Raw genomic sequence first — 12,252 nt, 5'->3', positions numbered from 1 at the left:
CATATTCAGCATGAACCCTCTGGCTCTGAGATTTGTGTATGACGGGGAAAGAGAGAGGGATAGTGGGAGATATAAAAGGGAGGGAGAGAATGACGTTGGAAGATGCAATGCACAAACAAAGAGCAAATCTATTCTGAGCCAGGTGAGATCATACATTCTACAGCTGGAAGAGCAGGTAAGAGTCTTTAAGTGTTCCAATTGTTCTTTGACTTTAAAGTTGTTTTTCTCTCTTGAAGCATGCGAGCTTGATCACTGAATGTTTTCTGTGACAGGGATTTATATATTTAGTTTTATTTACACATTTAAGACAAAAATATTGGTGAGAATGATGCAGGGAAAAAGTATTCTATTTTATATCTGTCAGTCATTCACCACTAAGATGACCAAAAGCTGTTATTCTTAGTTGTGTTTTTTTTATTTCGTTTTATTATTTAATCCATTTCCAATTGTTATGTATATTGGGATATAATCTGTGTATCTTCTGTGGCTTTGCTTCTGCAAGCAGGACACAATGCTCCAGGTTCAAAGTTTGAGGAGGAGGATATTATTTGAGGGGTAATTTAAATTTTAAAGTATTACAAACACACGCAACAACAACCTTATATGTGTTCATATGTGGACTCTGGAATAGTTTAAAGGCTGAACTGAAATGGTCCATAAGCCTAAAACAGTTTAAAATAATATATAAAGGGATGATTTTAGACACAAATTGAATATTAAGTTTAAAATATTCTCTATATATGACTAATTTGCAATATCATTCATAGATCATTTATTAACTGCCATTTTGTTTGAGTAGAGGACAGATGTTAGCAGGCATAAGGGGTGGAAGTGTTTTGCTTACATTCACTACTTTTCAGACAATAAACTGTTGTGTAAAGGGCAGAGAAGTTGTCTTGGAAGATTTATTAGTTCATATTGTTTATTTAACTGATTCTGCTTTGTTATCTTTCCATCTGATTGTTTTGTTCCTACAAAGGTCTGAAATAAACCTAAAACTAAACATAAAAAATGCTTATTTTTTTAAAACTCAAAGTATCATTTCCATATAATGTTGGAAATTATATTTTGATATTTTAAATATAAATGAGACAAATCAACAGTTTCATGATGGTGCACTGTGTTTGTTGTTTGTGTTGTGTTCCTCTCTGATAGACCGACAACCTGTACATGGTTCAAATCAATTTCAATGCTGTACTGCAAATCAGGAAAACCAAAATATCAACTGCCCAATTTAATATAAGTTGAGTAAAACCAAGAAAAAGATTAGCTCACAGATTGAAATTGAAATATGAACAATCATTAAGAACATAAAAATAAAAAAGATAGCTTATGGATAAAAAAATCAGCTCATAAATTGATGTGTTCAGGGATGGAATGGAGTGTAAGACCCTCTGCCCTCAACCTCCATCGACTACTAGAGACAGCTACCAGCCACAATCCATGAAATCACACAGCATTAAACTGGCTCTGGAGATGGACCGATGGATGGTCAGACTTAAAGTTACAGATATCTATCACTTGATTCCATTTTAACCTGCATGGGTCTAATAACACGTTCATGAGATGTATCAAAAGTGTTCTTTTGATACATCAATCCATTGAATGCAATGCATTCAATGGATTTTGCCTATAGGTGAATCAATCTGTGCTTTTGTTTTCATGTTATGAAAGAAACACTGTGAGGTCACTGTGGGATAGTGCATGGCTTCCAATGGGCTCTTTGCACGTTAGCTTCCGCATATGGGGATAAGCGGCTCGGTCGCTAAGGGTCTATTGAAAAAGCATTTCACATGAGGAGTTTGCAGGGCTTTTTCAAGGTAACAAATAATAATGTACATCGATCTGAAGCCCCAACAAGTAAGCAGGAGAAAGGTTTTAAGACGTACGCCCCCTACATTCACAGATACGAAGTTGAGTTTTACTTTCTTTAAACTTTGTGGCCAACATTAGCTTTAGCTTATGCTAGTAGGAAATATTCTTGGACATTTTCACAGAAACACAGAAATGATTCCATGGAAATAACACAAGCTCCTTTATTTACCATCTGTGTCCCTGCGGTAGGTTTAGGCTGAAGAAGCTGATCCGGAGTGAATGTGGGCTGCAAACTTTGCTGTGCTTTTTTAAAATATTATTGATACGAATATTTAAAAGCCACAGTCTTCTTAATTCAGGGTCATTTGGAAATCCATAAAAACTTAAAAGCCTATCATATGTTGAAGACAATGGTATTGCGTTATTTGCTTCTGAAATCCGACTTTGTCTTTTCTCACCGTCATGGTAACTCAAAGCAGAAGCAAGAAAGCTGCATTTCGCTCATGCGGGTATATGTCAGTGCCTTACGTGCAAAGAGCCAATTCTTTCACACATGCACATATACAAAGCGCACACACCGACTTCTGCAGCTTGTGTTGGACCACCACTACCAGTTGACAAATTGGTAGTGGTAGTGGTTCATTCATGCATGAACCACTACCATGCACTAATGAATGGTAGTGGTAGTGGCTCATGTACCAATGAACCACTCCAAGACCTAGATGACTTGCTGTCATTGATGGTAGCAGGATTTTATTCTCAGGCAAAGCTCAGATGATCTAGAGTCATTCAACGGAACATTTCCTCCACTGATTTGGCTTAAAAAGCAAACCAAACCAATCTGCTCAAACTAACAACAAAACTAAACAAAAAAACACCGGTGTAGCTCAATAAACTCAATTCTACAGAGAATGTTAGTGATGTTGAAAACTTATCGCCAGTCATGACACTTATCACTGCCTCAGTTGACATTAGCAGTTATGTTGGGAGGACAATTACTTCTGTTTTGTTAGGCAATAATAAATAAGATTCCCATTTAAAAAATGCACGTTGTATTGCTCAGATTATTTGTCTGATATTAAAATGTATTTGATTATCAAAAATACTTAGTTTTGACAAATAATTAAATACAAAATCTGTATGATGTTTTTCTTTTACCTATTACTCAACATTATGCATATATATTCCTTTTCTTGTATTTTTCTTTTTCTCTTCATCAACTTATTTCATCATCATCTTTGTACAGCACTTTGATGCAGTTTTAAACCTGTTTTTAAAGTGCTATATAAATAAATTTGACATTGGCATTAACACTATGTATAAAGAAACAAAGTCAATTGACTCCTTATTTTTCCTTTGTCAGTATTGACAACCCATGAGAGAGTGTTGAACAAGATGATTTGGGTTGGAAATACACTGGGTTGAGTGGAAAATAATTCTGAGTGTCTTCACCAACTTTGCTGTCTGACATGTTATCAGAAACAATAATCCTTTTCTAATTCAGGATCTGCTTCATTCTGGCACCTCTACTGTTAGTTTCTTTTAGACTTATTTTCTAAGATTATCCTTCAACCTTTTCAAGCTTCCTAAGTTCTCTTTTTTTATTGTTTTAATTATATTGTAGTGTACACACTTCGAGATTAGGGCAACAGATTTCTATTACAAAGTGTCCACAAAACATGGATCCGGTTTAATAACTTTTTTTGGTGGGAAAAGAATTACAATATATTTTGTCAGGATCTTGGATTTGTTCAGTTGGTTTTGAGTTTTCTTAATTTGTTTCTTTTCTTTGTCTAGATCAGCCATGTTTCTGTTTTACGTGGGTTCAATCCTTTCTTAGTAATTTTCGATTATGTTTATTATGATTATGTTTTTTTGTGTCTCGTGCTTTCTTAGTTTTATTATGTCTCTTACGTTCCGTCATTAGTCATTTATTAGGTTAATTTTCTAGTCCCCAGTGTGTCTTCCTTTAACCCCCTGTGTCACCTCTTCTTTCGCTCTCTCTCTCCTCAGTCTGCCTTCTGCTCTCTCCCCTCTGATGTGCAACAGCCCAGGTCTTTTGTTACAACATTCCTCCTCACAGAATTTAAACCCTTCTCCTGCTCACACTTCCTGCTGCTTCCTCCTGTTAAACCCTTTTATCTCTGTTGACTCCCTGCTGTTTTTGCTCCTGCGTTCCTGTTTTTGTTCCTCTCTGGCTCCCTTGTTCACTGTGGTTTTTGTACGATTTTTGGTGGGGTTTTTTTTGTTAATATTTTCCAAATTTACAAGCTCCTCTCCATTCCTTCAACATAACATAAATTATTTCATTTACTCACAAATACTGCAGTTAATCTTATACAATGCCGAAAAACGTATTCACCCCCGAGATAGTTTGACCCTTTTTATTGCTTTTACAAATCAGTCATGATCAACTTTGAAGTTTACTTGTGTAAAGCTGTAGAAGTTTGCTCAGATATGTGTGTAAAATAAAATGAGCAGTGCCAAAACAACGTTAATAGAGTCAATTTCAACACTGAGCCAGGGACAAAAATATGTTTTATATAGTTATATAGAGCTATTCTCGCTTCTATAAATTTGCTAAAGCTAATTATGTTATATCTCAGCAAGCATTATGTGCAACACAAGTGCTTTTTAGTTCAGTTGATATTTTTCACCCAGACTATGCAGATGGCTATATTCTGGTGTCTTTGCAGAACTTGTTTGAGGGTAGTGTACCTCAGCTGTTTTTTTTTTTAATTTTGTCTCACACATATATGCATCAGGGTTGTCAATGTTAACGGCTACCAGTAATTTACCACGATGTTGATTTTTACAATAAAATGTCATCATGTTTCACACAGTCCTGCTGTGTTTTTCACTTATGTAGACTAATATATGTGTTGTTTTTTTATAGCAAGTGGTATTTTACCGTATTTTCATTAAATACAGTATTTCTGTATTTTATTAAATATGGTAAAATACCGGGAGTTGTGGTTGCCAGGACTTTACCATATTTATACAGTGAAATTCGCACATCCACAACTGCCGGTAGAGACAATTAGAGACAGGTTTGTTTTGGTTTTTTTACAGTGTAGAGATGAGATCACAGAAATGTAACATGGAAACAGAAAGTGAGACGAGTAAAGTAAAAATACAAAAAAAAAATCGAAAAAGTTATCTGTAAACAAATTATTTTTAGGAAAACATATTTATTTACACAAAAAATGTATAGAAGGGTAAGTAAGTGTGATTGGTGGACTTCTGCGTATTATGTGGTGATCAGACAAACCACAAGACACCAAGTCTGGATTTGGAGGCCGACTCCGTTTATTTAATCTGTCGATCGGAAGATATCAGCAGTAGCACATAGCATGTGCTCCAGTTCTCCAACCCGATTCATACAAAATAATAGTGTTAGCATACATCAAATGTGATAAAGACATGATAGCAACCCAAATGAAAATATCCAAACACCTATTATACAGAAGAAAAAATAAACATTTGAACAATATAAATGAAAGGATTACAATGGATTATAAAACTTGCCTCTCCCCAGTGGAATGAATAACAAAAGGGAAGAGGAAATTAATAACTTAATACTTATAATAGTCCTGAAGGACCCTGAACAAAAGAAGAAGAAAGTAAGGCAGAGCTAGAGGACCAAACCCCTTATAGTAGACATAGAAGAACACAAGAACAGTGGACAAATACTATTTAATACTGTTAATACTATTAACAACTGTTAATAGTATTAACAATTGTAAATATACAACTATTAACATAGATCCAATTACATAAGGGAGCAATTAAAGTATTGGAAAAAGTGAAGCTGACAAAAGGAAGGTGCAAGAACACAACAAACATTTGTAGCAAATATAATTGATAAACGTTGATCTCATAAGTTCTTTATGCCAACAAATGTAATTTTAATTTTGTTTTTGTTGGTCTGTTGCTTTGATAATACCATTTTTCTAAGCCAAGGTTATATTTCTGTTTCTCTTGACTTTGGTGGTTCCTACAGTCTATGTAACATAAATCGTAGATGATGGAGACTGAAATATTTTTATTTCTACATCCTACTTGTCAAAAAGGTTCATTGGAGGCTGGCAAAGCGGGAGGTAGTGCGTCGGTGAGAGAAAACAAGGACAGAGAGATACAATAGCCTGTCAATAGAGATTTATCTTTTCTGCTCTAATTCACTTGCAGTGGAATAGCAGACGTCGATACATCCTCTCTCTCCACCCATCTATGTCTCACACAAACTCGCGCCGTGGCCGTGAGTTTCATATGCGTTCCACCTCCTCGCGCCAGCGAGTGGCCGCTTGGCTTCTCGCGCTGCCGCTGGGAAGAGGGAGAGACGAATGCGCGCGCCGCGGCCGTCTGGAAATGATTTCGTTTTGGCTGCTTTGCTGGAAGCTGCTGGTAGGTAGATGCAGAAACACACATGAAGTTGGTGAGGACAAACCGTGGCAATGACTTCTGAGCCTTTTCTGTGTGGGACAGAATTAGAGACGCCTGGTGGCATTTTGAGAACGATGCGCGAGGAAGGTTCTTACCTTACGGCATGATCAAAAGCATAGTTCTCTGGGCTTGTGTACTCATGTGTCATGAGCTGGTTCCGAATTTCCGAAACGCTCTTATGTAATAGCCTTGGTGGACCCCTGGTGGCCGCAGTACGTCACGTTTCATCGGCATCATGAGCCGCTATGTGCCGAGCTCATCCAGCCTCCAAAGCTCCGCTGGAAGATAAACTAGCAAAACTGTCCCTGACTTGTCCTTCAGGGACAGATACAATCAAGAGAAAAGAAAAAAGCCTATGTATCTTCGCATGTTCATTGGTAATTTAATGTTGATCGAAAAGATGTGCTAATAGAAAATGAGCTTGTTAGCGAGATTGAAAAATTCACTTAAACAGCCAAACATTTATGCAACCTACCGTCTTTGTATTTGTGTGAAACTGAAACCTTTTCATGTTCACTCACAAATACATTTGCTGCATTTCAAATTGTTTTTTTCTTTTCTGTAAGATTTTTAAATATTGTAACAGTGATAAGAATACCTCCTTCATGGAAAACAAGGAGCACCTCTGAAACCTAACTATGTGTAAACAAAATATTAAATATATTATTTGGAGTCATTAGAATAGAATAGAATAGAATAGAATAGAATAGAATAGCATTTATTGTCATTGAACAGGATTCAAATAAGTAACCAGGTGTTGGTTAAATATCCAAAATAAATCTGAAAAACAAAACAGTTCATTTCAGCAGCCAAGAAGATCTCTATCAAGTTATGAAGGAGAGGAATAGGACAGAATATGTAGCTATTTGTCAATTTTACTTTGCCCCAAATTCCAACTTTAAATGAAGACAATTTCTTCATCTAATCAAATCAGCAGAGCAAACGTCTTTCAAATGGCTGCGAGAGATTACATTCTAAGAAAATAGTTTCAAATCCATGTAAGATTATAACGTTAAAGGCTGTATTCCTTTGCCAGTTCAGTTTAAATATTGCATAACAAAGCCTCAGGCTTAAGGAAAATTTGCTTAATCTTAAATTCTGTGTTCCACCTCTGATGTATTTTCTGGCAATGTTTGGGGCACGTTCACGCACCCGTGTTTCTAATTTAAGATGAAAAACACCTTCATGCAGGGTAAGAACGTCATTCAGGATGACAGCTCATTTACTTTAGAAGTGAATGTAGAATTCAGTTCAGAGTAATAATCTTACATGTGAGTAGTTTGATTTTTCTCCTCACAGTTGTGACCTCACTAAGAGGAAAATGACTTAGCAGCTTGTCCTCTTCTGCATTTATACTTAGTGTTACCATAGCAACTTGTTCCATCTGTCATCAGCACATGGCTGGAAACACAGACCATAATAATCTGGATACCCACTCACTGCGCTGCCATGGCAACAATTGAAAGGCTTTAGTTTATAGGTCACGAAGGCTGTTTTAATCTGCTCTCTGTTTTGACATGTTTATGTGCTGTTACATGCAAGTGAATGTTTCTGTGTGAATATGGCCCATTATGCAGCATCATTAAGAAAGCAGAGTGCATCCAGATAGTTTCTTTAAAAAAATATACTGTTACAGCTCAAGGCCTTTCCTGACCTCTCTGTTTCAGAGTTCCTAATTGATGCTGTTTGGAAATTTCAGCAGCTGGCCAGTATCTCCAGAAGAACCTTAAAGATCCACCATTTCCTCTCATTCTGCTAAAACCTTTCTTGTTAAAATAATTTTATTTGTTGAGCTCTATTTGGTCTTGAAGAAATAGAATTATAAATCATGGAACTGTTTTTTTTTTTTTTTATCAACTAAGGCAGTGTTTATCAATCTTTTTTGGGCCAACACCCCCTATCCATTACCCCTTCAAAGAAGATGTAAACTTGCACTGAATGCTATTTTATGATTAAAATGCTATCATCTTTCCATCTTGATTTTTATTGCTGTTTATGTATTTATCGTCAAAAATCCTTAAAAGAAAACATATTACTAAATTATTCATTTCCCAAAGAATAAAAAAGCCTTGTGAACAGAAATTACAAGCGTCTAAAAAAAAATCCAATGGACATTCAACTGGAGATCAGTAGGCCTATCAGTAGCCATTCAGAGTGGATTATTTTTCTGTGCCTTTTTTATGTAAGTTGCTAAATCTTGCACAAAATGGTTAGAGAAAAGATTTGCAACAACTCTTAAGTGTTTCTGTCAGGTTCTGGTGCAGCTTTGTGCTGCCTTCAGGAGAATGGGATATCAGAGTATCATCCAAATAATTTCACCCCTGTGGCATTTACTGTGCAAACCAGTGATTTAAAAAAAATTTTTTTTTAATGTTTATTTCCGCAGAGAGCCACAGCTGGGTTTAAAAGGACGATACCTGAACTGACGGACAGAAACCACGACAACAACCCCTCCTCCAACAATCTTGCCGGTGACTTTTCTGCGCTTGCATACCCACAGAATCTGGTTGCCATGGAGATTAGTTCCTCATGTACAGCAACAGACCTCGAGACAGATAACTTTTTTAATAACTGTGGCAATCAGGAGTCACAGGAACTCCCAGATCCAAAGGTTCCAAAGGTGGAAGCAGTGTCAGAAAATACAAATGAGAAAAGAGATGAATGTGACTACCTTTACTTCAAAACTGAAGAGGAGACAGGAAGGGAAGTACAGAATGACAGTGAACAAGAGGAGGAAGAAGATGATGTTAGAGTAGAAACTGAAGGAGAAGATGAAAGAAGAGGGGAAGTAGAAAGACAAGATGATGGAAGAGTAGACCAAGAAGGAGATATTCAACAAGGAAGAAACATAGTTGATCACAGAGGGAGAGTAGAGGGAGGAGATACAACAAAAGAAGAATCAAAAAATTGTAATCTGGGGATAAGAGAAATAGAAGGGGCAGATGAAGGTAGAGAAGACACGGATAAAGTAAATATATGGATAACTGGAATTCTGGGAGAAATTCAGCAAGATGCTTCATCAGATCAGACTTTCGTTAATGAAAATCCTCAAAGTTTATTGCCTGACCCCTCAGTTATTGCCTCAGATCCATCAAAATCCACAGTACAGGACACCTGGAAACATGACTTAGACAACAGAGATGATCTCAATGAAAGCCACCTCTGTGACTGCGTCAAAGCAGAGCTGGCTGTTGTGTACTCAGACAGTGATGTTGGGGAGGACCAATGGCTAGCCTTGGCTCGCTGTGATGAGACTGACCATTCAAAAGAAAACAAAGATTATGCTGATGACAAATGCTTTGCACAGAGCATGAAGGATGATGAAGTGGAAGAAATACAAACTGAAGTGTCGAAGTTGGAAGGAGGAGTGGCAGATAAGCAAAATGAGAAGAAGAGTAAAGTCATGGAGAACAGTGAAGAACAGATGAAGTCAAGAAGAGATCTTTTCCTGCACTCTCCTTTGGTGAGCTCCACAGCCAACTCAACCGACCCTGATAGGAGGGTATGTTTCACTTTATCCATATATTTCTGCTTGCCTTGTCCCTGCTGTTCAGTATCCTAAAGAGCAGGAAGCTAAAGCTAAGACCAGATATTGGCAAAGATGAAAGCAAAAGAAACACAAACTAAAATTTCTGCTGTACATTTTTGCTGGTTGATTGACACCAAATTTGTTTGATTTTGTGCATGTGAATGGGGGGTTTGTTGGCCTCTGATGACATCTGGAAACTTTTTCACTAGTATCTTTTAAATGATAGTGGCACAAATAAAAAAAAATTGCCGCACAAGCAGCACAGAAATTGTACATCAAATTTGTTAAATTTGAAGAATGTGGGAGAAAGGAGGCAGCTTCACTCAAGTTGCACTGATCCATGCTGCACTGCTCAGTGGAAATGAGCCGTTAGCTCCATGCTAAGTGCTTCCAGACAAGCCTGATTGAATGCCGTGGTCTTGTTTAGTTTAGTAGTGTATTTACATTATCAAATTCTATTAAATTCAGTGTATTTAAATAGCACTAATTTACAACATCCCAAAGACACTTTGCAAAAAAAGATCAAACAGTAATTAACTCATTTAATTTTCCAAGTTAGTTCAAAAGGTTTTTGACTAAGAAACCCCAGGAGATTGCATTAACGTCTGGCATTCACAACTGTAAATGTCAAAACAAAAGTAGAAAAAGAGTGAAATAATTGCTTCAGTGTCTGGTGTTTGCCCTCATTGTTATTTAGACTTTACTGATGTTACCGCTAAATAAACAATTCATATAACAATAACAAAAATTCTACTACCCATCACTATAGAACAGCTCTTTAACTATCTGAAATGTTTGTTGATAACAAACTAAGAGTGCTGTGCAGTCTTCTAGGAAAAATCTCTGTTTTAAATCAAACAGCAGTGTAGGAACTTTAAAGCTCATCACAGATTGTCAATGGGACTAAAACATGCAAAAAGTTTATTCTCTATTTTGCAGGCTGAAAAAAACTGACTGACCTTTAAATCTTAAAGCATTAATGAAAAGTATATTTATTGTGCTTTAGTTGAGCAATTTTTGCTGTAAATAATCACTCTTAATCTGATGAAACACATATCAACATATTATTTAAGGTTACGACTGTCTGACTTGTGTGATTTTGTGTTGCCCGGTGATGGATTGGCAACCTGTCCAAGGTGTACACTGCCTCTCATTCTATGACTGCTGGTGATAGATACCAGTGATTTAAACCTTCACCATCTTCTTTAACTTGAGTAAGAACATATTTTTTAGTTACTTTGCAAACCCTTGATGACTTATCTGTAATATCAACATCGTTTTAAAATATTCCTATACCCACATCCAGGTATAGTTAATGTTTTCATCTTGGTACTGTCTTGAAATCTTCATTTACATGTTTTTCTTTTTTTATTTATTAGATTCCTTTAGATTTCAATGTGCAACAGGAGATCCTCAGTGAGAATGTCTCCACTGAGCATGTGGACTTTTTGGTTGCTCGCCAGCAGTGGAAGAAGATGGAGGAAGAGGTCAAAGGTCTGCCCATCCCCAAACCTGGACTGGGAGCTACGGGGAGCTTCCAAGGCACCCATTCTTCTTTGTACCCCCCAACTCGAAGCCCCCGTCTCAAACACAGGTAGGAAAATGCCTAGCCATTGTTTCAAGGTATTGTTTGGAGAGAAGCAAATGCCATATTAGCACAAACTTCAACCAACCTTAAAGCAGCAGTGCATAGCGTTTATAAAAAATATATATTTTTAACATAATAGTTTTTTTTACATACTGTCACTGTGTCATGAGACTGTAATATGAGACAGATAATGTGTGAAAAAAATCAAGCTCTTCTACCTATAGTTTTGCTGTCATGTGAACAACTAACAGAAACAACCAGTCAGAGTCTGGACGATGTCTTAGCGCTTTTAATAAACCTTGTGTACACGCTACTCACAGCCTCCCCGTTTCTCTCTTGTACGTTATAAGACTACAGGGCATTTTGTAAAATAAAAAATATCAACTTTATGGTAAATTACTGGTAGCTGTTGTTGCCAGAATTTTACCATAAAAATTACAATACAACACACAAGGAAATGTAGCTGGTCAGCATTTCAATATGGAAAGAAAATAAGTCCAAATTAAAGCTGCAAGTGACATCGAGCAGCCCTTGAAGCTCAGCGCTGCTCCAGTCTCACAACAACAGCAGTGGGTTCCAACATCACCACCCGGTCGCCACCATAGATGCTCTCACACAGTTCCTGCACCCGTCCGCCAGGCGATACACATTGATGCGTTTGGCAGTGGTCCTGGATGACGCACAAAATATCTGGTGCACATTGGCTGATTTAGAGAGGAGATATAGCTGATGGATTAACCCAGGGGGCACAGTGTAGTCAAATTATAATTTAATGCTACTACACTCTTTAGAGGTGAACAAAGGCCTTACATATCCAATTTGGTGCAAATCAGATGATGCATGTCTGAGTCAGAGACGACTGTATGCTTATGGCGAA

At 37.0% G+C, this 12,252-nt stretch overlaps 1 protein-coding gene across 1 annotated transcript in view; it reads left to right on the top strand.

Annotated features, from left to right (window-relative positions):
* Positions 1-25: 25 nt before the first annotated feature.
* LOC129361625 (uncharacterized) overlaps positions 26-12,252 on the top strand; it is a 22,957-nt gene continuing 10,730 nt past the window's right edge. Inside the window, exons 1-4 of the mRNA XM_055032581.1 lie at positions 26-175; positions 6,004-6,219; positions 8,645-9,760; positions 11,167-11,381. Of these exons, the coding sequence (XP_054888556.1) occupies positions 6,046-6,219; positions 8,645-9,760; positions 11,167-11,381 (1,505 nt within the window). The 5' untranslated portion in view covers positions 26-175; positions 6,004-6,045. The remainder of the gene's footprint in view (positions 176-6,003; positions 6,220-8,644; positions 9,761-11,166; positions 11,382-12,252) is intronic.

Source organism: Poeciliopsis prolifica, unplaced genomic scaffold (assembly GCF_027474105.1).
Source record: "Poeciliopsis prolifica strain line A6 unplaced genomic scaffold, Auburn_PproV2 SCAFFOLD008, whole genome shotgun sequence".
Classification (NCBI taxonomy): Eukaryota; Metazoa; Chordata; class Actinopteri; order Cyprinodontiformes; family Poeciliidae; genus Poeciliopsis; species Poeciliopsis prolifica.
The sequence above is the reverse complement of the archived record's forward strand: the minus strand, read 5'-3'. Positions and strand labels throughout refer to the sequence as shown.